This window comes from Charadrius vociferus, unplaced genomic scaffold, assembly GCF_000708025.1.
Source record: "Charadrius vociferus isolate BGI_N301 unplaced genomic scaffold, ASM70802v2 scaffold167, whole genome shotgun sequence".
NCBI classification, from domain to species: domain Eukaryota; kingdom Metazoa; phylum Chordata; class Aves; order Charadriiformes; family Charadriidae; genus Charadrius; species Charadrius vociferus.
In genome coordinates this window covers 1,817,342-1,840,850 of record NW_009649460.1, presented here as the reverse complement: position 1 = coordinate 1,840,850, position 23,509 = coordinate 1,817,342, and the positions used below count along the sequence as shown (strand labels likewise).

General features: G+C 43.0%; 1 protein-coding gene across 1 annotated transcript in view; it reads left to right on the top strand.

Moving 5' to 3' along the window:
• CLVS1 (clavesin 1) overlaps positions 1–23,509 on the top strand; it is a 95,025-nt gene that overhangs the window by 55,178 nt on the left and 16,338 nt on the right. The window contains exons 3-4 of the mRNA XM_009889785.1: positions 21,849–21,959; positions 23,036–23,271. Of these exons, the coding sequence (XP_009888087.1) occupies positions 21,849–21,959; positions 23,036–23,271 (347 nt within the window). The remainder of the gene's footprint in view (positions 1–21,848; positions 21,960–23,035; positions 23,272–23,509) is intronic.

Here is a 23,509-nt window from a genome sequence, read left to right as displayed (position 1 = left end):
TTACAAACTAGATAGCACTGGATGGAAGAGTGGACATCCTTCACTGAGGGATGTAGGGTCTCAATTTGGACACATTGTCAGCAAGATCATTTCTTGTTTACCTATCTAAACAATTAAATGATCATGTAAGAGTGGTTAAGTGTTTATAAAGGGCTTCCTGTGGTTTCCCAGTCTGGAGCTTGTTTATTTCTCAGAACAGATGGTGTTCCCAGGGCCAGGGGAGAGGAGTATTTAAGTGCTCCCTGTGGGCCAGGCAACAGAGAGAGACAAATCCCAGGGCAGGGGTTTGGCCTGTGGTGAGGATATTCACATCTGGATTCTAAGGGAAGGCTGTGCAGAGGTCCATGTGACCTATGTAAGCAGAGGAGACTATACATTTTTGCTGCTTTTAACATATTTTTTTCTTTTTTTCTTTTTTTTTTTTTTCCAGGGACTTTTACAAGCACTGCAACCCTCCAGCATTCTGGATAGCTGCAGTGAATTGCTTTCTCTAAGAGGCTGAATTACACTTTATGGATTTTGTGGGTTGTTGCTTTTTTCCTAAAACCAAAGGGCTTTATGGATGAGACATTCTGTTTTACAAGAATAGATATTTTTTTATGACTACTTGTTTCTATCTTCACCTGTTTTGGTACCGCACAGAAAATATTTTGAGTAGCTGTAAACGCACAGTGTTTATTAGCCTGACACTGTGGAGTTTTTATAAAATACACTTTATTGCATTCCCAGGAGTAAAGACAGCTACGAAAATAAAATGCACTAGAATAAGGGAGGTATTATACCTTCTAGAAGATACTGTAGTCCTTGTGACCTCTTCAGAGTCAGCATTTTACTCCTAGCAACTAGGCAGTTAAGTATAAAAAATTGTAAGGGATTCTTAAATATGTCATATTTTGGTGAACTGAGATAGCTTTAATACCCTTTTTATCCCTTTTACTCTACACTGAGTCCTACTAAATACTTGGCAATATCAGGATATCCAGAAGCACTGCTGCAGAATGTCTCAGAATGGCAAGTGCTGAGCTCTCAAATGGCAAGTGCTTCTGGATGAAGTGCCGTTTTCGCTTTCCTTGCAAACTGTTTTCTCACAAGCAGTAATCGGCTTTTATTCAACCCTTTTTCACCTCTGAAAGCCCACAGGCCTCAGGCTTGGAGGTGATGCTAAAAAGGAAATATCAATCTAATGAAAAACAAGGAAGTGTTTTGGGAAGTCCTGAGTCTGTACTTGTAAACGTTCAACACCAGAGTGCTGAGCTAGGTCAGGTTCTCAGGTAGTCCAAGGACATCTGCTACCATATGGGTCCTGAGGTCATCATCACACTGTGAAATATGCTCAACTGCTCTCAGCTCCAACGATGACTTGCAAAATTATCTATTATAGAAAGCAATGTAACCAACGTGATCATAAAGATTCTGCATTTTTTTTTTTTTTTTCCCCCACAAGTTTTTAAGCCGTGTTGCTTAAGTACTGCATGGGAGAGCACAGCTCTCCCAGGATTCACTAGTATCTGAGGAGTGCATGTAAAACTTTCCTGGCTAGCGCTGAAGTGTACCTGGAGCACACAGGACAGCACCTGATCTGAGACGTGGAGGAGGAGTGGCTGGAAGGATGTTTTACTGCAGCATTTGGGATCCTGATTCATGCTCTCAGGACAACAATATGTTGACCCCTCCCACTGAAATGCTTTCTGTTATTTTTTCCAATGGAAAATTCTCCTACGAGGCTCAGAGAGTCCCAAAAGAGTCTTTCAGTGAAGCAAGTAATGAGCTATTGACTGTGGCAATACTAAAATATGATGAAGAGGCAAAACCAGAGGAACAGAAATCATGATGATACTCCCTTTCCCTTCTCATACCAAACCCTGACTTCCAGGGACAGCGCTGCAGCTGGCAGGCTCCCTCCTGCTTTAGTAAGGAATGTTTTGATAGCGGAAAGCTAAACCTTGCAATCTATTCCCTGGCACGCAAGCTGGACTCCTAAGGTATCAATAGTCTTCAAAATCCCGTCACTTTAGCTCAATCTTTTTTTCATCTATAGATTTCCAGGATGGAGAATCATGAATGAATTGTCATTAAAGACATGTCTTTGAAGACAGAAAAATCTTTCAGGAAAGGAGCAAATACCGGAAGCTGTTAACTGCAGACTTTTATCCTGGTTTTGTACTTGTTCTTGCCTGTCCATCTTTGACCACTGCTAGAGACAGACTATTGGGCTAGCTGGATCTGGCTCCATAAGGACTTTCCTGTGCTGTTATGAAAGGATTTTTCAAAAATGGAAATTGAGCAAGGAAGTGTTGAGCTCCTGAATATTTGTCCTGTTGTTAATAACCCTGAGGCAAAGAAAGAGCAATCGGAGATCACACTGGTGTCAGCAGCCAGTCATTAGCACAAGCAATTAAGGTCAAAGGATGGAAGAGAAGGAAGTGATGCTCAGATATAGTCCTAGCTCTTGGGGATTTTCCTGCTTTCATATTTCCTGTTTTTCCTGACAACAAAACTACCAGGAAACATTCATGTACCAAACCAGAGGGAAGCAGGTCATTGATCAGATGTGGAGTCCCACCTTAAAGTGTTGCCAGAGCAGTATGTTGTTTGAAGAATATCTTTCTTCTTTGAAGAACAAAGGAGGGAGTATGAGGGGAGGAGAAGCTGGTAGGCAACCTTAGAGAGGAAGATACCCTGAGAAGTCTTCCAAAACATAGCCTCACACGAGAACACTGAGTGCAATGGAGAGGGGTTGAGATTGCAAAGATGGCAAGGTATAGTTTTCAATGTACAGTGTTATTCAGTGAAAAGCAAAGCAAAGGGTGAGCAGGTTCTCATGCAAGTGTCCAAGCTGTCAAGCCACCGTGAGACTCACCTGTCAGGCATGTTTGATGCCCTTTCATACTGTCTGATGAATATTCCCCCCTGGTGGTCTCACATCAAGGCAAACTGCCAAGTCTCCTTTGTGGGCTTCTACCGATAAACACAGTCCTTCAAGATAACACACAATCAGCATTCAGTATTACTTCCATTTAAATGTCAGATTATTTCATCATCCCAAACCGATGACAGTGAAGGCAGCTTTTAAAATACACTGCCATGATTGCAGGTGTTTCCTCAAAGTCCGATACCACAAAGTATGAAAAGAAACATCAGGTTCTTTAGGGCTGTGTGTGTGAAGCTCTTGCAGACACAGCCACTGCAGTATGTGTAGAATACAAAGCAATATCCGCACTCTCTCCACCCAGTGGTCCACCACTGGAAACCTGTCTACTTGCTTGCTGCATACGTCAGTATGTCTGGAGTCAAGGCATGTGAAGCTGCATGGCACAGCAAAAATGCACGGCTGAAATCTTCCCTCTTGTTATGCTGCCAGTTCCACCAAAACCGCACCAGGGCTGTATTACAAAATATACATATGTGATACAAGACTGATCCAAAGCTTAGTGTGGAAAATCAGATGGAAATTAGAATTAGATGGAAAAGTTCCTAGTTCTCCTCAGCGGAGTTAGACCCTTGAGGCCAGAGTCATTCAGAAGTCTGTCGTTTTGACAATTCTGTAACCTGAAGCCGTTGGAGCTGGGACTGTACTTTGGAGCTACAGTTTCTACTGACATCAAAATCTGCCATAAAACCAAGACTATCATCAGGCAGAAAAAAACAATACACAGAAAATTTCACTGCTTCAGGCACTGAGAAGTGTTATACTCAGGTCGTCTTCTAAATAGAGAAAGCATTGTCCATGCCTTCTGTATGTGAAATGCACAAGTACTAGATTTGAACCTTTTCTTCAGTTATTTGGCTTCTAAAAAGCTTAAACCCATGAAAAGATGTTTTCTAAACAAGTTAGAGAATAAACATATGATAGAATGGATATAAATTAAGAAGACTTTACATTTTACTGCATTTTATTTGGGGGAGGTGAAAAATCGTAGTGTGCCTGTTGTTAACCCACCACAATTCTGAGAAGATCAGTTTAAGACACTCAAACTTCACAAGTGTACACTTGAAGGAGTACCAGAAATCGGCACATAGTAGTATCCACCCCTCTTGTTGTAGTTTTCCTCAGCTGTGGACCAGAAATACTTTTTGATGTCTCAAGGCAAATATGTCACGTTCATCTAAACCATCCTGGAAAGTTTTATTTGTAATGCTGTAGGGACCCTCACAAGGCCAGGTACGGCGAGGGATAGTACCCAGCAGCTTCAAGAAGGTTATTAGCAGTCATGGGACAATAACCTCTCTACTTTTTCAGAATTGCACCCCTGTATTCATGTGTTGAGTTTCACTTCACAGTTAATTTTCCTGTGTCTCAGCAGCGGCAAGGCTTTTCAGTTTGTCTTTATATCTTTAGAATTACACAAGATTGCTGTGCACAGGCAGGTGCTGTTTTCTTCAGCTTCCAACAGGCACTGCTAGCTTCATGTTTTGCTAGGAAGATCAGATATTTCTGTGGTATGTGCTATTTATTTAGAAGAACACTTTATAAAAGCAGCAGGGAGCAATGAAGTTTTTGACCTGTGGCTCTAAAAACACATGGGAAGTCAATCAAAATGAAAGACAAAATGCACACTGAAATGTATTGTCCAGGGTTTTGCTTCAACAAACTTAGCTGAGCCAGGAAAGGAGTGTGGATGATGGGAAAAATGAAAGAAAGACAACAATGGGGAAAAAAAGGCACAAAAGAGGCACTTCAAGAACAATAGCCATCTGAATCTGAAAATTGTGACAAGCCTTGCAGCATAACAGAAACAAATACTCCTTAGCTGCTAGACAGGGACTTTCCTGGAGCGGGAAAAGGCAGCAGAAGGCAGAGCAGTAGTGTCCCACTAACCTGCACTTCTGCCTCTAGCTCGTCCACATCACATTGGCTGCTCAGAGAGAAGAGGCCAGAAAAGGCCAGAGGGAAGGTCAGAGAGAAACTGCAGAACTATGTAACATGCACACGTATGCATCCATAAGCACAGGACAGGTCCAGCCACACAGGGAGAGGCTGGCCCTAAAAACTTAGCCCACATGGGTCCATAACTTGGGATGAGTCCTGGAGAGGGATTGGACCTGCCACAGGGAGCTGAGTCCTGCACCCCTGCTGTAAACACCAGGGTTGTGCATATCCCTGGCTGTCGCTGGTATTAAATGTGACTGATACTCTTATAGTAAAGACTCTATGAGCACTTTAAACTCTCTTGTAGAGTATCTGATCCCAGAATATTTTAACTGCAGTTGTGCTTTATTGTTACTGCAATTGTTGGTACTACTAGTTTTATACTTTTGTAGGATGCTTGTTAATTTGTCTCACATACCTTTTTTTTTTTTTTTAGAAGAATAGACAGGTTAAACTATACAAACGACATCAAAATGTTTTTTAAAGAATGGAGAAACAGGATTAAAAATGAAACCCTGTTTGCTAAAATAAGAGAAACCCTGTTGAGCTGTAACGTGACTGGATGATTAAGCCAGCTATCCTTTCTTGAAGTGTGCTCTTTCCACATGCAGATGGTTTGCTATTATGACCAGGGGATCTGAAGGCAGAGAAATTATCCAGTTGTGAGAATGCCATTGGGGAGAACAAATTTCCTCCTTTCTTCTTCCTCCTTCTTGTCTCTTCTTCCTTACTGCTGCTTCCTACCAATTTGGTCTCTGTAAGCAGTGGGGGAGACCTTATCATATCCCCTGAAAGGGAAAAGAGGCTGTTCCTGCCACTTTTAAAGGAGAAAAAAGAAAGTGCTGTTTCACATTTCCAGTCCAAGTTGTGAGCACAGCAACAGGTGGAGAGTAATAAACTGATCATGGCTAGATTGATGGAAGAAGGGAAGGGATCCGTAGTCATTTACTACCAAGTGGTTTAAGGTCCTCCTGCAAGTTCTTTATTTTCCCACAACTTCCCTTTCTAGGCACACCATCACTGATTTTTAATGTAATTCAGAATCTCAAAGACCATTAGTTACCAGTGCTAAATTAACTCCTGAGGTGTGCTGTACTGTCACACGGACCCTTGGATCTCAGCTGTAATATCCATGCTGTCATTTCTGCCACGGCCGGGTCCTTCAGTTCCTGCTGTTGCATGTCCTGGGGCTCAGCTGCCTCAGATGAGAAAACCTACTCCACCTACTTCTCCTCTGCTTGTGTCCATCTGGTGCAGCAGTGTCACTTGCATCCGGGACGAGTCCACTGCACATTGGCATGACTGCTTCCCACATTTATCACTGCTAGCATCATTTCACGAACCGTACTGGACTTGCTGCTTTGCTTTATCTGTCTCAAGACACCTGTCATGCCAAAGTGACTCTTTGCTGGCTGACAAGGGCAGGCATCTTGTCTTCAGAGTTCATGTGACCTCCAATGAATCACTGGTGTCACAGTAATTTCACAATGTTAAATACAAACCTGGTTGTGACCTGCCTCTCCTGCATGTGTCTTCTCAGTAGCCTTATCAAGCTGCTGATGCAGGCAGCTTGATTAGTGCAAATTTCCTTATGGCTCGCCCATCTGAGGGGTCTGCTGGGGGAGACATTCGCATGAGGTTCTCTGGAAAACATCTGTACACTTTACATATTTATTTCTTTATTTTATGTCAGAATTTGTTGTGCTTTCTGAGTCACTCGAAGCCTCCAGACGGGATTTTTTTACACTTTTCCCCCATATCTAACATAATTTATGCATAACGTACTGCTGTTTACATTGTCAAATATGTTGCATTTCCAAGCAAAAAACTTCTGGCACCGAGTACAACCCAATGACATCCAAAGAAAATGATTTCCCAAAGAGATAGTGATCATGCATAAATGGATGGCCCAGTTTCATAAGGTCACCTCCCAGAGTGTTCCTGCCCTTTCAGTTTCTTATTAGAGACATTGCAATAGATGCCATTTTTAGGTCATTTGTATGCAAACAAAAGGTTTGCTTGCTTTTTACATGAGCTGTAAGAGCACTAGCTTCACTTGTTCTTCTTAGTTATATTTTTCTCCCTAGAGCAATAGGCTTCTCTTATTGTTGCCTGAATTATGGCAAGAGAAACTTTCCTGGGTGGATGAGCCATAGACAACTTTGACTCTTTCATTTCTATTCCATACTCTGTTGAGCATTCCTGTATTTCCTGAAAGCATCCTTAGTTTCCTCTTCCATTATCAACATTTGTCTGTCCATTGAATGAATTCACTCACTGAGATCCAGAAATTGGCATCTTTTTAAATCAATAATAAGCATCTTCCTCCTTCTGGTGCTAATTTAAATTTTAACTTTTCAATATTTTTCATCATCCAAACATTTACTGACATGGTTATACAAAGGAATAAAGTTTACCTCTATAAGACCAGAGTTTCATTGACTCCTACCATCAGTGACGTGTCTTTGCTGACATTGGTGTCCCTGGTGCACCTAAACATCATGGAAAATCAGTCCGTGTCCCATGGGCCTTCAGGTAGCCAATCGGTTCATCCTCTACTATGCTGTTTTCCATGACTTCCATGAAGAAATCTCCTTGCTTCCTCTACAGATCTCTGCTGATGTTTGTAAATGCCTGTGTGGTGTTGTCATCCTTTTACAAATGGCAGATATTATCATGCATGAGTTGTTTGTCCACTCTGAATTTCTCAGGATCTTGGGCTCTGTGGACTCCCACACTGACTGCATTATGCTTTCTCGCCTCAATCTCATTTGCAGAAACACCGCAGGTTTCTTTTCATGTCCAGAGCATCAAAACAACATCTAACCTCCTCAATCTTCAGGCAAGTCCTTCATTACTTTAGAAATGTTAATTGCTTTGCCATAAGTTGATTCTGGGTATTTCAGTAGACGCTGCCTTGAATGATTTTTCCCAGAATCTAACTGTGAGGTTAACACAAGATTGAAAAACTGTTTCTAACTCTCTAACAATCACAAACATAATTTTATTTTTACCACCTTCTTTGTAATGTCTGTTTAAAAACGCACATCTAATATGTTTCACTTTACCTTGAGAGTAGTACTCAAATCGCTGTTATAATCTTTCATAATTAGCCTCCTCTGCTTAAGTTAATGGGAAAATATTTTTAACAATCAAGGTGCTTCAGAACTTCTATGTCAGAAATTAAGCTACTTTTCCAGTGGCACTTCTGGTTTCTGGATACAGACTGAAGTACTAGGCAAATGACTCCAATTATCTTCTGTAATCGGAAAGAATTTTGGTGCTGGCAAAGCTTTTAACTTCTCTATTTTTCTGTTTAGGATATTTCCTCACTGTTTATTCTTGGTAAAATGAGTTGTTCAGTAATCACCTTGAGTGAAGAATTTGCTGCATTCAGTGCTGGATTTCACACTGAGCAGGCTTTCATGACCTGAGCCCTTCACAACTCAACCAGTTCAAATAGCAGAGCCTAATTAATAGAGTAATCCTTCCCAGATTGTACAACAACACAGTGTGCCCGAGATTTGTTTTAAACTCAAAATTGAAATAATATAGTGCCTGGAGCAGAGAATTAGGGGGGGGAAAGAAGGAAATTTGCTAATGATTTGGTCTTAAAATTTTGGAGCTTATGATACTGATAAGCCGTGAACTGACTTTCCCAGCCAGGCTGTTCCCTGATAGAAGTGAGGAAGCAAGATATTACTGTGACCTCAGCATTAAAAGTGTGTTGTCAGTGGCCCTTATCTTGAATTTTTGTGCAAAGATGTACTGCATATCTATGACAAAAGTCCGTCATTGCCCCACCCCCCACCCCCCAAAAAAAGGAGAAAAAGAATCCCCAGTCAAGCATCTGCAATGTGTTGAGTAGTACTACTAACTTCTCACTAACCCTCGCAGACAAAGGTTGGCTTTAGTTGCAATCTCCAAATGTTTTCCAAATTGCTGGATTTCCAGCTGAAATTATTTATTTCCTACCAGGAACAAGATAGCACTACTGGAAAGCTGTCCAGTGAACAGCATAAATGAACACGCTTTCTTGCCTAAGCTCTGATACTTTTCTGTGCCAGTTATAGATTTCAATAATGGAGAGGTTTTAATTAAGTTGATGGACATAAGTGGGATTAATATGCATTGGGGCATGTGTCGAATACTGTAGCAGTTAATAGGGAATGCAGCTTTTCTGATTACTTCTGTTCACCCAGCACATTCCTGATAACAAGGAAATTCTTCATTCTTGGAACAACAATTCAATGCAGGGAGTTAGTAATATAGATTTTCCTCCGGTCTGGACAGATTATTTCCTTTTGTTTATTGCCGTCATTTGTGTGCATAATATGGGTTTTGTGGCAAAGCATATCTTAAATAAGCCTTAGCTTCTTGCCCATTAGTCTATAATAATTTCTGTGGCATATTTTAAAGATGATAAAAGCTTCAGCTTTAAATGGAAACTGCAACCTGAAGCCCTGAGTAACCAGAGATCGGTCAGTGATAAGTGTGGAACATGACTAAATAAATTACAGAGCAGCAACAGTTTGACAACTTCAGAAGCATGCATACCTGCACATATAAGATACCACAGGATCATGGGATAATTAAGATTGGAAGGGATTTCCAAAAGTCATCTGATCCCATTCATGGCTTAAAGGAGGGCAAACTTTGAAGTCAGATCCAACTTTGAGTTTAGATCAGGTCACTCAGGGTCTTGTTCAGCTGAGGTACGAACATCTCCATGGATGGGGTTTCCACAGCCTCTCCAGGAAACTCATTCCTGTGTTTGAGTGCCCACCATGAAACTTCTTCCTGATATGTGGTTTGGCTTTCCACCACAACTGCAACGTGGGTCAATTACCTTGTCTTTTCTTCCTGAGAAAGGTCTGGCTGTCGTCTCCATAGGTGTCCATTAATTAGTTGCAGGGAACAGTGAGATTCCCCCTTAACCTCCTCTTCTGCAGGCTGAACAGACCCTGATCTCTGAGCCTCTCCTCATACGCCACTTGCTCCAGCCTCCAGCCATCTTGGCAGCCTCCGATGGACTCACTCCAGTATGTCAGCCTCTCCTGCAGTGGGGAGCCCAGAAATGGACACAGTGCTCCAGGTGTGGTCTCACAGTTGCCGAACAGAGGTGAAAGATCCCTTCCCTCGCCCACCGGTACTACACTTGCTAGTGCAGCCCAGGAGGTGGTCGGTCACATTTGCCACAAGAGTATACTACTGCTGACTTGCATTCAACCTGCCCACCAGAATGCCCAGGTCCTCTTCTGCAAAGCTGCTTTCTAGTCGCTCAATGCCTGACCTGTCCCGTTGCATGGGGTTATTCTAAGATAAAACACTTTGCCTTTGTTGATGTGATTCCTAGCAACTCATCTCTCCAGCCTGTCAGGGATCTCTCTGAACAGGGACTCACTGCCTCAACCTCCAGCACATCAGCTGTGCTCCACAGCCTGGTACCATCAGTAAAGCTTCTAAGGGTTAGTTACTCCTTACCATCACCCAGGGCATTTATAAAGACATTAAGCTCTACCAGCTCCAGTATCAACCCCAGAGAAAAAGCATTAGTAAATGACCACAAGGCAGACTTTGTACCTCTGATCTCAACACTTGAGTCCCAGCAATCTGATCAATTTTTCACCCACACTGTATTCCACCTCTCCAAAAAAAATCTCTCCAGATTGCTAGAGGGACAATATAGGCCACCACGCCTAAAGCCTTGCTAAACTCAAGGTAAATGACACCCCCTGATTTGCAAATGCGGATACTCGAGCAGGGAGCAGTACTACAGTGCTTGGGGTTTAACAAGGAGGATAGGCTGCTGCATGCCTTCAGGTGGAAAGAGTTCTCGATGGGAAGCCTTCAAAGCAGAAGGTACAAACTGACTGCCCTGTATCTACCCAGCAAATTTAATGACCTCCAGGGATATGACAGAGCATACTTCAAGTCTCTGGGTGGAAAAAGCCTAATTCATTTAAGACTTCATGTAACAGCGCTTAATGTGTGACTTTAAACCAGTATGAGAAGAAGGAGGAAAAGGAAAAATTGTGTGGCTTTTTAATCTGAGGTGAGTGAGAAAGAGGGGTCACACTTCCCTGCTAGCTGTACTTTTAGCAAATTCAGAGAAGTCCTTTTTTTTTCTGCTCTTGGCCTTAGGAAAAAAAAAACAAACAACAGAACAAATTTTTAAGAGTAGAACAAGTAGAACAGGAGAATGGAGGAATCATTAGCTTGCAAACAGACACTGTTCTGCCTGAAAACACAATTAAGAATAACTTTTTTGGGTAGGCAGTGCAAGCGCTACTTGGGCAGAAAACTTAACTGGTAAGCCCTAGACTCCTCTTGTTCAAGGACTGTAGTGGGAGCAGGTGATAACACGAAGAGGTGAAAGGACTGAAACAGTGCCCTGGAATTATCCCCACAGTCCGATATCCATGCTTGTCTGATGATAACGAAAAGCCTGGGAAGCTGCACTGATGAGTGCCCTGCTTTCCTTGCACCTGCACAGACAGCAGATGTAATTTTCCTACCGCTATCCTTTAAAGTTGTTTTGAAGTCAGAGTTAAGGTTGCAGTAAAACAAGGCAGTGAGAAATAAGAAGTGTGAACTGAAGGGAAGTTTTGTTGTGGAAATGGGAGAGCTATTGCAGGGAGTATAAGCATGTATTTTGTGTAACAAAGAGTACGAAGTTTGTGCAGCATTTAACACTGCCAGACTGATAAAAGCCCTGGATTCTGAGTGATTATGTGATGAGCAGCACTGGCTGTCACCTAACATTGCTTTAGGTGGTGAACACAGCACAAAATGAACATTAAAATGGCAAAGTCACGCACTTAGAAAGGGAGAAATCTCAGTATCAAAGTAGAACTTCAGGGGGCCCTGACTCCGCCTCTGTTTTACGACACGTGTAGGAGCAACTCCTGCAGGGGGAGCTCTGCCTCCCACCCGCGGGTCAGGGCTGGCACCGCTCTGTCGGGAGAATGTAGCTAATGAACTCTAAGGATTTTGACTGATCGTAGGTTTTAAGGCAAGAGGGTATCACGATGACTAGTCCAGCTTATGAAACCTCTCAACTTCCAAACTTGCTTGAATGCGTTCTGGCATATGCACACGCGGAGCTGCAAATTCTCACTGCAGCTGCACAACCGCATGCACTAGGAAAACCTTGTATGAAAGGTTGGTTCCATGCCCCAAAGGCTTTGAGCTTTGAATGTCCACCCTCCAGTAGTCATAGAAATATTTTTCAAGTGCAGAAAACAGTGTTCCCCCCCCCAAGCCCATTGAGAAAAACACTCAAATCTCTTCCTCATCCTCACCCCAAAACTGTCCCCATAAAAAATGTGTCTAGCTCCTTGTCAAAAGGTTTGAGCCCCAAATGTAAACCTCTGACAAAGTTATAAGAAAATGCAAATGGAGCATGAGACAATCTTAGCTATTGGTGCTGCTATTAGCAATGCCTACTTTTATGACTACGGGGGAAAAATATCGGTGTGTTCTCTGTACTGCACCATACAAGTCTCTTCACTGCAAAATAGTCTTTATAACTCATTTCTTAAATGCAGGGCATAGAAAATGTCATGAAACTTAAAATGCTGTCTGCCACTGTAAAACCAGCTTTCCTAAAAATGTTTTTCACTAAGTAACTTTACGTGTATCTTTACATCTTTTCACATACAGCTTTAGTATTACTCACTTTTTTGTTGTTGTTTTCAAAACTTATTTCAAGGACATTCAAATACGGTCAGGGTTCTCATTATGAAGGCACTGCTCCATTATTAAAAAAAAAAAAAAAAAAGAGAGAAAGAGATTACAAAAGGGCAGACACAATGATATTATATTTTATTGCAGAGGCAACACGTTGGTCTACTCCTGTCAATTCAGCTCTGCGACTGTGGGACTTTGTGAGACATAAATGCATGAAACAAGTTTCCCTTCAGCATGGGGGGATAAGAAAGCTAAGCAAGTTCACTAAGATATTAGAACAAGGACAGAGACTGAGTCATGCAAATAATAAAAGATTTTTTTCCCCTAGACTTCTATTGTTTTGAAGAATAAGAGGATGTACATGAAGCAAAGGTGCTGCTGCTGTCAGGTGTTTATCTAATGCAGCATTGTTGTTGCCTTGTACTGAATCCTCCCAGGGATGGGTTTCCACCACTGCACAGGCATTTACCATTTTGACTCTCTTTAAAATAAAATAGGTCACAGGGTTGTCTCACACCGCCCTTCCCTCTCCCTCCCCCCATCCACACACACACTCTCCCTTTAAAAGAGAAAAAAGAATTGAAAAAATATCTTCACCAGGGGGACACTGGTCAGGGTACGTTCATCGAGGATGACAGACACCATAGAAATTATTTAAAAACGTGGTTGTGTGAGAGCTAGGTGAAGGGCAACCTTCCACTTTAAAATGAGATTCCAATATTGAACAAGTTAGGGTAAAAACTGAAATTCTTAGTGATATAAGATTGGAGCCTAGCTACTGTTTAGCAGATAGCCTTGAGAGAATGGGTGCTAGAAGGCAAAGATACCTTCAAGGAGTTGTATGGAGAAGTCAACACAAAGGATTTTCTTAACTTCTTGCTAGATGCAGAGAAATTTACTGGAAAGGGAATAATCTCTGTCAAATAGTTTGTTTCAGTCAGTCAACAAATGCCAAAAAAATTGCTTGATCATTTTTCTTCTGACCTGGGTTAGAAAAACCATTTTTCTTTCTAGGTTATAATGTCATGACAATAATAGTTTATAATCTCCTTTACATGCCGCTCTATATATGAATGCACATGCAAAAGCTTTAAGATGATTCCAGGCTTTGTTCAAGCCAAGCTACAGCAGACTTCTGTTCAGCACCAAATAGGTTGCCGAGCGCTATAAATAACAAAATCTCCTTTTCTCCATCATCAGCTTTCAATCACAACATAAGTGTAATACGACTGTACGATTTCTGTGTAACACCTTGGTGCTTTCATACGCAAGATGGAAAGCTTTTCTGCAAAGTCAATAGGTCTCCTGAGAAGAAAGGCAAGTGCCACAAGACCTTTTTTAATTGCTTTTCTTTGGCTGACTTTAACTAATGCTGTGGGCATTTGTCCTCACCGTGACGGTTTGGCCTTCATTGCCCCTTTGCTCAGAACACGGCTATTTTGGCAGGGAGCAGATACACAGATCCTGCAAGTGGCGATGTGAAGAAAATACAAAATAAATGTTTTACATATATGGTGTAGATTCTCAGCATAACAGTGCATGTCTGAAGAGGAAGACTTTGTATGGGCTTTTATGTTTAAAATGCTAATAGTCCTGGACAAGAAATAAGGTGCTGTAGTTTGTCCTTTTCAGGACTGGCTTTTTGCATGCACTTTTTTCTTTCCTTTCAACAGCCTTTTAAATCCCAGTGGGATTTGCCTCAGTGTCATCTTCTTCTCCACCCTAACTCCTTCCCTCCCTGTGCTTTCAACCACAGTGCCCCACAGATCTACTACCCTTCAGATTGGGTGCAAGGCCAGCCTGTGGAAACAGAAATAGCTAAGGAGAGAGGTTTAAATCAGGTCAGCTAAGGAAAATTGTAGATTTTGGCTACAGTAGTTAATGGTGCTAATTAATTCTGTTTAAAGCTTAACTTTTAAAAATTGCTTTCAAAAAAAATCTTTATTATTTTTCAAAAGTGTGTATTAAAAATGGAACATTTTGGGGCTGAAGTTTTCCATGCCAAATGTTTTAACCCCAGCGCTTCCTGAGTGGATCCTTTTCCACATGCAAGGAGATTAGGGTGCTCTTTTCTTAAAGATGTCTTAATGCTGACTTTTACTTTCATTGCTGGATGTGCTCATTCTGCCGGTGGGCATTTTGCTTCAGAAGGTTCTACATTGAAGTCTGGCTACAGGAAAAAAACACTTCTTTGTCAGACACCCAAAACTGAGAGCAACTCACACCCACACAACCCACCGACAGCTCAGAGATGAACAGCACTGCTTTAACTCCCGGTGTCAGGGAAAGGATTGGAGGGATGTCAGTTCTCTCAGAAACATGGTCTTTGCATGGAGACTTTCTTCTCATGATGATTTTGAGTGAGCAAACCAAAGTTTGTAGGTCACAGCCAGCCAAAGGCTTGGTATCCTCGGGAGAGCGAAGCATCACGGCCAACCTGTGGTCACACACATCAGCCAGCAGCACCTGCATTCGTCCAGCAGGCATTGCGCTGTGCCCAGTGCATTTTGCAGTTTCAAATTAAGCCCTAAACTACTTTCAGCTTTGATGATCTTCCTGATGCTTTTCCCTTCCCCCACAACTAATTTTAGACATTTATGTTCAGGGAGATACAGGAATAGAAGCGACTCAGCTTGCAGTCACCCTCACTTAAGAAAGCTGGATATGGAAGTGTTTCTGAGCTACAGTTTGCGCCAAAAAACAGGACATTGGAGGAAATTTAGCCCAGTTTGCTAGAGCTGGCTGCAAAATCGTAGCAAGTTCCTAAATTAACACTGAAAAATAGCCTCCGGCAAATTCATGTCCCTTCCCATGCTGCTGCCTGTTCCTGTGACCCAATCTACCCCTCCTTAGTTTATCCTGTGACTTTCACTCTTCCTGCTCCACCAGAAGCTCCCTGACCTGTCCTCGCCTAATCTGACCTAATCTAGAGCAAACTGTGACCACACCCCCAGTGTGATCACAGCCCCAGTCACACACGTGAGTGGGCTACTTCCAAATCAGAGTGGCAGCACTCTTTGTATTATTATTTTTTAATCACCTTTTGAACCCCTCTTTTCTCCATGTAGCTCCTCAACCAAGTCCCTGTATGAACCTGCTGTTTCTCTATCAGTATAATTTATTCTTTTTTTTAAAAAAAAAAAAATTTCTGGAGGGAGCCTCAGTCTGTGCCTTAAGTATGTGAAACACTTGGAAATCAACAGGGGCACATGCCAAGCAAAAAAGCAGCACGTGGCTATGGTGTTAATCCAGCAGAGTCACTGCTTCTGGGAAATTTTCTGTTCCTAAATTATTCTGAGCTGGTTCAGCAAAGGGTTTCTTGTAAAAAGGTAGTGAAGAAATCCCCCTTTCACCCCAAGGTTACAAGTTATTTTGTTAGACCAGATGATATGACAGCATGATTCTATCAGGACAAATCAAAGTTTACTGAGCAAATCTGTGTTCTATAACCTGATTTATTGGTGCCATCTGCCAACACCCATGAACAGATGCTCTGTAGGACCTCACTAATGTGCAATAATGACTGGGAGAAACCCACTGCAAATGACTGAATTTTAAAAGTTATTGAGGGTAGCAGGAGAGATAACAAACATAATGAAAAAATGTCTAAGAGAATGCATCCCAGTGTTCATTTTTCAGTTCCATTTCCCTGACAGCAGTACTTCAGAGTGTACTCATCTACATAAGCGGGTACGCAGTGTAAAAATAAACGAAGCACTCATATTTTCCTGTGATTTTCCTCCAGTCCTGTGCTACTGTATGCTTCAGAGAAAAGAGAGCATTTTGGCGTGACGAGTTACAGTCACAGCTTACCCTGAATCAATGAGTTCTTTCCGATTGCAGGAATTCTTTTTACGGTCATATTTGAGCAGGTCAACATTGCCATATTGCTGCCACTAATGTCTTTTTTTTTTAATGGTTTTCCCCGACTCTGCAGCTATTTCCAAGCTCTGTGTACTCCGAGGGCATGCCAAGGTAGAAGCAAACGAGTTCGCAATTATTGCCACTGGCGACATTAATTTTGCATTCCTGTCTCTTCAAAAGCACAGGGGAGTGAAAAGAGATAACGGAAAGATGAGCAACATGTCCGGACGGAGACTTGAAACGTGCCCGGGCACAGAGGAGGCACGGCAGCAGGCGAGCGGGAGCCCTGCTGGCTCCCGCAGCCCCAGGGATGGCTCGGAGAGGCGCGGGAGCAGCCTGTTCCCGGGGTCCCTGCAGCCCCCGGCCCTGCCGCTGCCTCCCACCACCTCCTGCCCGTGGGATTTCCAGAAATAAGCATTCGCCTCTTCAGAGCTGCATTAAAATCAGAAGCTGAAGCTGTTTTGGTGGGGGGAACACACTTTCCCTTCTCTCCTAGCACATACTATAAGACAGCCTGGTCCGTCAGCACCAAGGGCGTTATGTGGCATCCACTCAAATGCCCTCAGGAACGTGTTTTTTATACCTGACAAAGTGGTAAAATCGGGGGACAACAACTTTCAACCACTGCCCACTGTTTCAGGGGCTGAATTTGGACCCAGAGCTGGAGAGCGGAAAGCCTCCTTCCCTTATCGTGCCAATCCATTAAAATCACACACTCACGGAAACTCTCTGTGGAGAAACTATCACCGAACTATTAATAAAATCTTCCTGAACTATTAATATGGTCTGTGGGAGTCTTAATCCACTGTGGGGACTGATTATGTAAGTGCACAGGCATGAAGATGCTGGTTTTATCCTCATTTTAAATGACCTTTAGGTTTAAACAGTATTGTTTATGATTTAAATCTTCCTGAATCTGAGGGAAATTATTTTATTTCAAAGGGGATTATGTTTTGATTTGCAGCAAACTGGCAAGTATGGTCGAGATTAAAGTGCCTTTGGATGGCAAGAGAGGTGTTTGCTTTTCTGATTGCAAAGGGTTGAAGTTATGAAAGCATTTTTAAAACATTTGTGTCACAAAATTCAGATGTCCTGTAACCTAGAAATATGCTGTAATTTAGTTTTTGAGCTCAGGTCATTGGTTTATGAAGCCAATTCATGCAGTTCGAAAAGTTTGGCTCTGAGCATCGGGTTTGATTTATTCCTGATTTTGGTATTCCAAAGATTGTTTTGCTTTTCTGCCACACTTTAGTGTGTGGAGATGCTGAAAGATCATCTTAATTTTTAGCTTTCAAGCAGTTCAGAACAATAAAATAGTAAAAGGTTTCTGATGCATACTCATGCCAAAAGAAATAGATGTCATGAAGGCAAGAACAGGCAGAAATAGTGAAAAATTGTCTCTCATTCACCTCATAGCTATCGCTCCCAAGCTATTTAGTGGAACATTATGTACCGAGGGTTTTTAGTCACAGACTCATTTCAATTCAGAAATTTCCCTGCACAGGAGGTCTCAGCGGAGAAGGGAGACAATGATCTCCGTAACTTTTTGCTCTGATCTGCAAGCTTGGAGACACTTCTCCAATCTGAAATGAGAGATGTATTGAGGCCTGTATGGATTTTGGGGTGTCTGTGGCAGGTCCACTGTGGCACTCAAGTGTTTGTTGCTTTCTTTTCTTTGGAGATGATGCAGAGGGGAATAACTGAAAACCGTAAAGAAAAAAAAATTAAAAACAGACAAATCAGGCAAAAGAAAAGTCCCATCTTTGGCACCAGTTTCATTCAATCACCAGGAACAACTAAAACCCTGTGTTTGGACAACTTTGTCTTGCTAGGTTTTACCTTTACAGTTTGGGAAAGGTGCCACTGCAGTATGGTTAGATATATTCCTTGGTTTAGTTCACTTCAGGTCCCAACGAAGAAGACCTGGTCTGACTCTGGAGTGAGCTAGCTGCCCAAGCAGGTATCATCTGGAGTCTTCTCACTGTTTCTTCCCTGCTATTGCTGAGTAGCAAGTTAGCTAGATTAGCACCTGGTTGGATGTATTTATTCATGCTGCAGTTTCATCTCTGAGCAACATATTAATCTGTCTAGCCTGGTTTTCAGATAAAATGACAGTAGTGCCCACAAATAATTAGACTAATTGCTGAGTGCTATCTTTTATTTATGCTGTTGGAATAAAATGGCATAAACTCAGGATTGGGTATTTTTAACAAGGAATCAGGTTAAGAAAAGGCTCCATGATCCCAGGGTCCTTTTCACAGCAGGCTCCAAAAAAATGTACCTCATTATAAAATACACCTTCCCAAGGAATCACAAGACGCGAGAAATCAAAAGAGAATTCCTAAAAGCAAAAGCTCTCCAGCAGAAAATCAATTTCAGCTGCTTTCACCTTGCCCCAGGGAGAGCAGCAGAGACACTAAGTGGGGTGTGGGAAAGGTCTCATACATCTTCCTGGAACTGCGCAAGGCAGACCTCCAGACGGGAGCTTTTCTTTCCAAGACAGCTCTGCTCTAATTAGGGACTTCTGCAAAATTGGTATGTTGCGGTTCCAAACAGTGTCTGGATGATTCCCATATCAAATTTCTTCGGTTTAAAAAAAAGTAAAAAAAAAATATGTCTTTGTCCTTGTTCTAATTGACAGCCTTACAAATGCAGGTGGACTGAGGGATGAAGGTCAAATTGAGCTTATTGTGCTTAATAGAGTAAGGAACAAAAATTAGCAGAAAGTTACACACAAATAAATGTTCTTTGGCTGTTGTTTTTTATCTTGGCCATCACACTGCTTCAAGGGTCTCTGTGCATTCTCAGGTGTATCTTCAGAATGAAAAGAAAGCAATTGCCATTAAATAAAACTGTTATTTGAGGGGCTTTCCTGTAACACTTAATCTACTGATGTACCAGACAGAATCTAGTTTATGGACTCAACACCCTATGTTGGCTGGACATAAAATTCATGTTCGATATAGGAAAGTACACCCTTCTCCTTAGTCAACCTTTTCCAGTTTAAACCTCTGGCTCGTTCCTATAATTTTCAGCATGCAGCCCTTTCCAGATAATGTAGTAGCATTAAGGCTGGTCAACATGTTCTAAAAAAACCCCACGTTCCACCTTGGAAATGAAGTCTGACTGACATTTCTTACTGAAGATTGTGAGAAGACAAAACAATTTTTATTCTTCGGGTCCCTATAAATCTATGTGTCTTAAAGTTGTTCCCCTGCCTCCCGTCTCCCATTTCTTTGCTGCCCTTTGCTTCAAACTCAGACTGTATCTTCTACGCTGACCTGTGCTGCTATGGTACAACCTGGGACGGCTGTGACAGCTTAGCCCCAAAGAGCAAAGGAGTCTGGAAATTCTGTCTTAGCGATACAGCTTTTGGGATGGCAGCTGCCTTGACAAATACAGAATTAAAAAAAAAATAAAAAATGGAACATTCTAATATTTCTTAATAATTTTGGGGTTTTTAGATAGTCTGTGAAAAATTTAAAATCTTCAAATTTTTCTTCCTATGTGGGAGGAAAGCAACTGAATATGTGAATTTTGCATGAGATGAGCATTTTTGGTTCTGGTCTGCTCTAAAACCCAGTTTTAGGTATGGTAGAAAATCACTTTGGGCTTCACTTCACACTTCTTTTGTGGGTCAGTGTTTTTTCTAGGTGGGGTCAGATTCTCTGCAGCTGTTTCTCAGCACAGCCCCGTTTAAGTCACCGCAACCTGCAGCACTGCAGAAGTTCATATCAGTCAGAGCTGTGTGCCTGAACTCTAATGAATATTCCAGCAGCGATGGAAATACAATCATCTTTATCATGAAGGACCACCTCAAGAGAGCGTGTGCCATCCTTAAAAAGATCAACTCGCTGTTTTCTGGGATTTAAAATGGGATTACCTGTTATGTTACACTGCTTGGCCTCCTGCGTGCTGGCCTGACTATCCACTAGTCTTACACGGAGCATCCAATATTGAGATTTGTAATGATTTCAGGTAAATTGATGTGTCTGAGGTATAAGCAGCTTATACTTACTGTATAGCAAATGAAAAAGGCACCACTTAATGCTTGTGGTTGCTCACAAATGTTACCAAAGTACAGTTTAAGATGACTGCCAGGGCAATACGTGGCCAGTGCTTAAGAGCATAGAGAGTCCTGCCAATCTGCCCTGGACGGTGAGAGGTGGTGGGATGCCTACATAGTGCTCAATCTGAGAAACAATTAGACCTTGAAGTGGCGCAGAAGCTATACCTAGCAGGTGTATAGGGGGATTTTCCATATCATCTCACAAATCCACCCCATATCCTCATCAGCTGTGCTCAATCTCTGATGCTCCGGAGGAAGGTGAGAGAAAACCCCAGGATGCCCGGCGTTAATTGTGGGGGGAATGAACCTGCCTGAGCCTGGAAGCCAAAGCCCTGAAGGAAGAGACCTGATTATGCTCTGTCTTTATATGCCGAGCTGGAGGGGTTAGGAGCACAGGCAGGATGAGGACGGCTTCATCAGGATCCCCTTTCATGGGGGAGAGACAGGCACCTCTCCTCTCACTGGAAGCGTATTTGCACGCAGGAGCAGCGGTCTTCCCACTATTTATGTGACGCGAAAAAATCCGAGGCTCTTCCCTGACTGACTGACATTTGTTAGATGAGGGTGTAGGTACAAAATACCCGTCACGATATACAATAACCTTTAAAGCCACGCCAGCAACCTCCTCTTCTATTAAGCACGCCGTGCTCTGAGCGGAGTAGGACGCTATTGCAAACACCTCCCCGGCGGGACGCTACCTGCATGCTAATGCCGAGGGTGTTTGTGCAGAGCCTGGCAGCGAGCGCCGGGCTCCGGCAGTTTCCATGGTGCCGTCATGGTGCGCTCTCCCTACACCTTCACTTATCAGCATTTCCCACCCATCCTCCTCCCCGTAATATGCTGCTCGCTCACCCCGAAAGGTCAGCCATTGTAATGATGATTTTAGCAAGGGGGAAGCCGGGAGGCCGGAGGGTGAAAAGGTGAGCTGTGCGCAGCGCTGTGCGTGGGAACCGGGGGCTCGCCTTGCACCGCACAATGAGGAATGGGAAAGCTTCCCCTGGAGGGAGCGGTGCTCATCGGGCCCCTCTCTCTTCCCATCCCAGCCAAGTCAGACACCCTGATGGAGTTAAAAAATGTTCAGGCAAAGTGGCTGGAGAGCCTACTTTAAATCATCAGTAATTGACGCGTTAGTGCGTGGAGGGGAGAAGGGACTGCATCTGCTAACAGAGGAAACTGATGCAAACGTTTCTAGGCGTTTTTCTTTTTTCCACCTCCCTTCTGCCCCCTCCCAGCAAGCCCAGTGCTCATTTGCAGATGGGAAGAGGCAGACTCCGTCCTCTGACTTTCATCCTATTGACTGTCTGACTAAAGCACTGCATCTATTAACTGCCTTCCTTTTCTTTCTTTCTGTAGGACAGCTTTCCTGCCCGTTTTGGAGGAGTCCATTTTGTCAACCAGCCCTGGTACATCCATGCCCTGTACACGCTAATCAAACCGTTCCTCAAAGACAAGACAAGGAAAAGGGTAATTAGAGGGGGCCGGGGAGGGAGATAGGAAACTGCAGGGTGGGAGTAGCTGAGTAGCTGCCTGCTTCCTTCTTTTCCTCTCTGCATTTTTCATGTGGCCTCAGAGTATTGCTGTGGTTATTAAAGCTTAGAGTTTGCAATGGTCTGGATTGAATCAATAACTCAGCCAGGGACCAGAAAGCTGTTATCACTAACAAAGTGTAGATACATTTTAATGGGACATGCTGAGGGATAGAGAGAATTAGCAATGTGGAGGGATTATCAGGCCTGGCTGAGGTCACCTGCAGTGAAGGAAACTTCAGCTCAACCGTTTTTGTGAGAGTAAAATTTCCTATTTCGTTCCTTCAGCAAGTTGACTGTTTTCACACGGTAGTAACTCACTTGTTTCCACAAAAAAATGCCCATGCCCAAAGGCTGTTTGCTCACACTGCAGAAGTGAAACCCATGTGAACTGTGGTCTTGCAGTCATCTTGGCCAGTTGTCCTCTGCAGTCCATCGAATGACCGCTGGATCATCTCTCAGAAGGCCCCAGAAGCCACCCTGGGTGGGTGTCTCTGACCAGGCAGGACAAGGGTGATACCAGCCTGAAAGCAAAGAGGGATTAGAGAATCGCTGAAGCAGGGCAAAGTGGCCACACAGACTTATCAGTCCCAGGGTGCAGGGCTGGGTTACCCTCTCAGACATTGAGGACCTTTGCATCTTCTTTCAGTAAGCTCCACTATCTCCCTTTTCTTCTCACTGCTCTTCATACAAGCCTATATCTTCTTCTAGTAGCAATAATCAGGTATTATTCCTGACGTGTGCTTTCCCTGATCTGGTACTTTAGAAAGTGAAAGTGTCACGTGCCGAAAATAAGCGAATCGGGGTTTTCAGAAGCATTTACAGTGACAGCGTAATTCCACAGCTGCACACCCCAAAGCTAATCCCTCCCCTCCCACTCACCCCAGCCAGAAATTCCCACCTGAAACTGCAGCATCAACTAGTGACGCTCCCCACCTCATTAGTGCTGTTATTATTGTACTTAATGAAGTAAGGAATTGATCATGACTTTGAACTTTCTTTTTCTTCTTAAAGATCTTTCTTCATGGTAACAACCTGAACAGCCTTCACCAGCTAATACACCCTGAATGCCTGCCCTCTGAATTCGGGGGGACTCTTCCTCCATACGACATGGGGACATGGGCTCGAACGTTACTTGGTCCCGACTACAGCGATGAAAATGAGTATACCCACACCTCCTACAATGCCATGCACGTGAAGCACGCGTCCTCCAACCTGGAGCGGGAGGCCTCGCCCAAGCCCATGAAAAGGTTAGTACTGCCTTTGAAATCATCTCTTATTAGGCTCTCCAAACTGGTTTGGCATAAATCTGGCAGGAAGGGCTCGGAGAGAAGCTGTAATTTCGCAAAACATTGATGGTAAGGAGAGCTTCACCCTGGAGTGCGTTCATGGTGTGATGGGAGAGAGGAGGCCTCTCTGTGAAACTGTAATTACCTGTCTGATTAGTGTGAAGGAAAACAAGGGGAAATTAATGAGCCCCTGCACAGA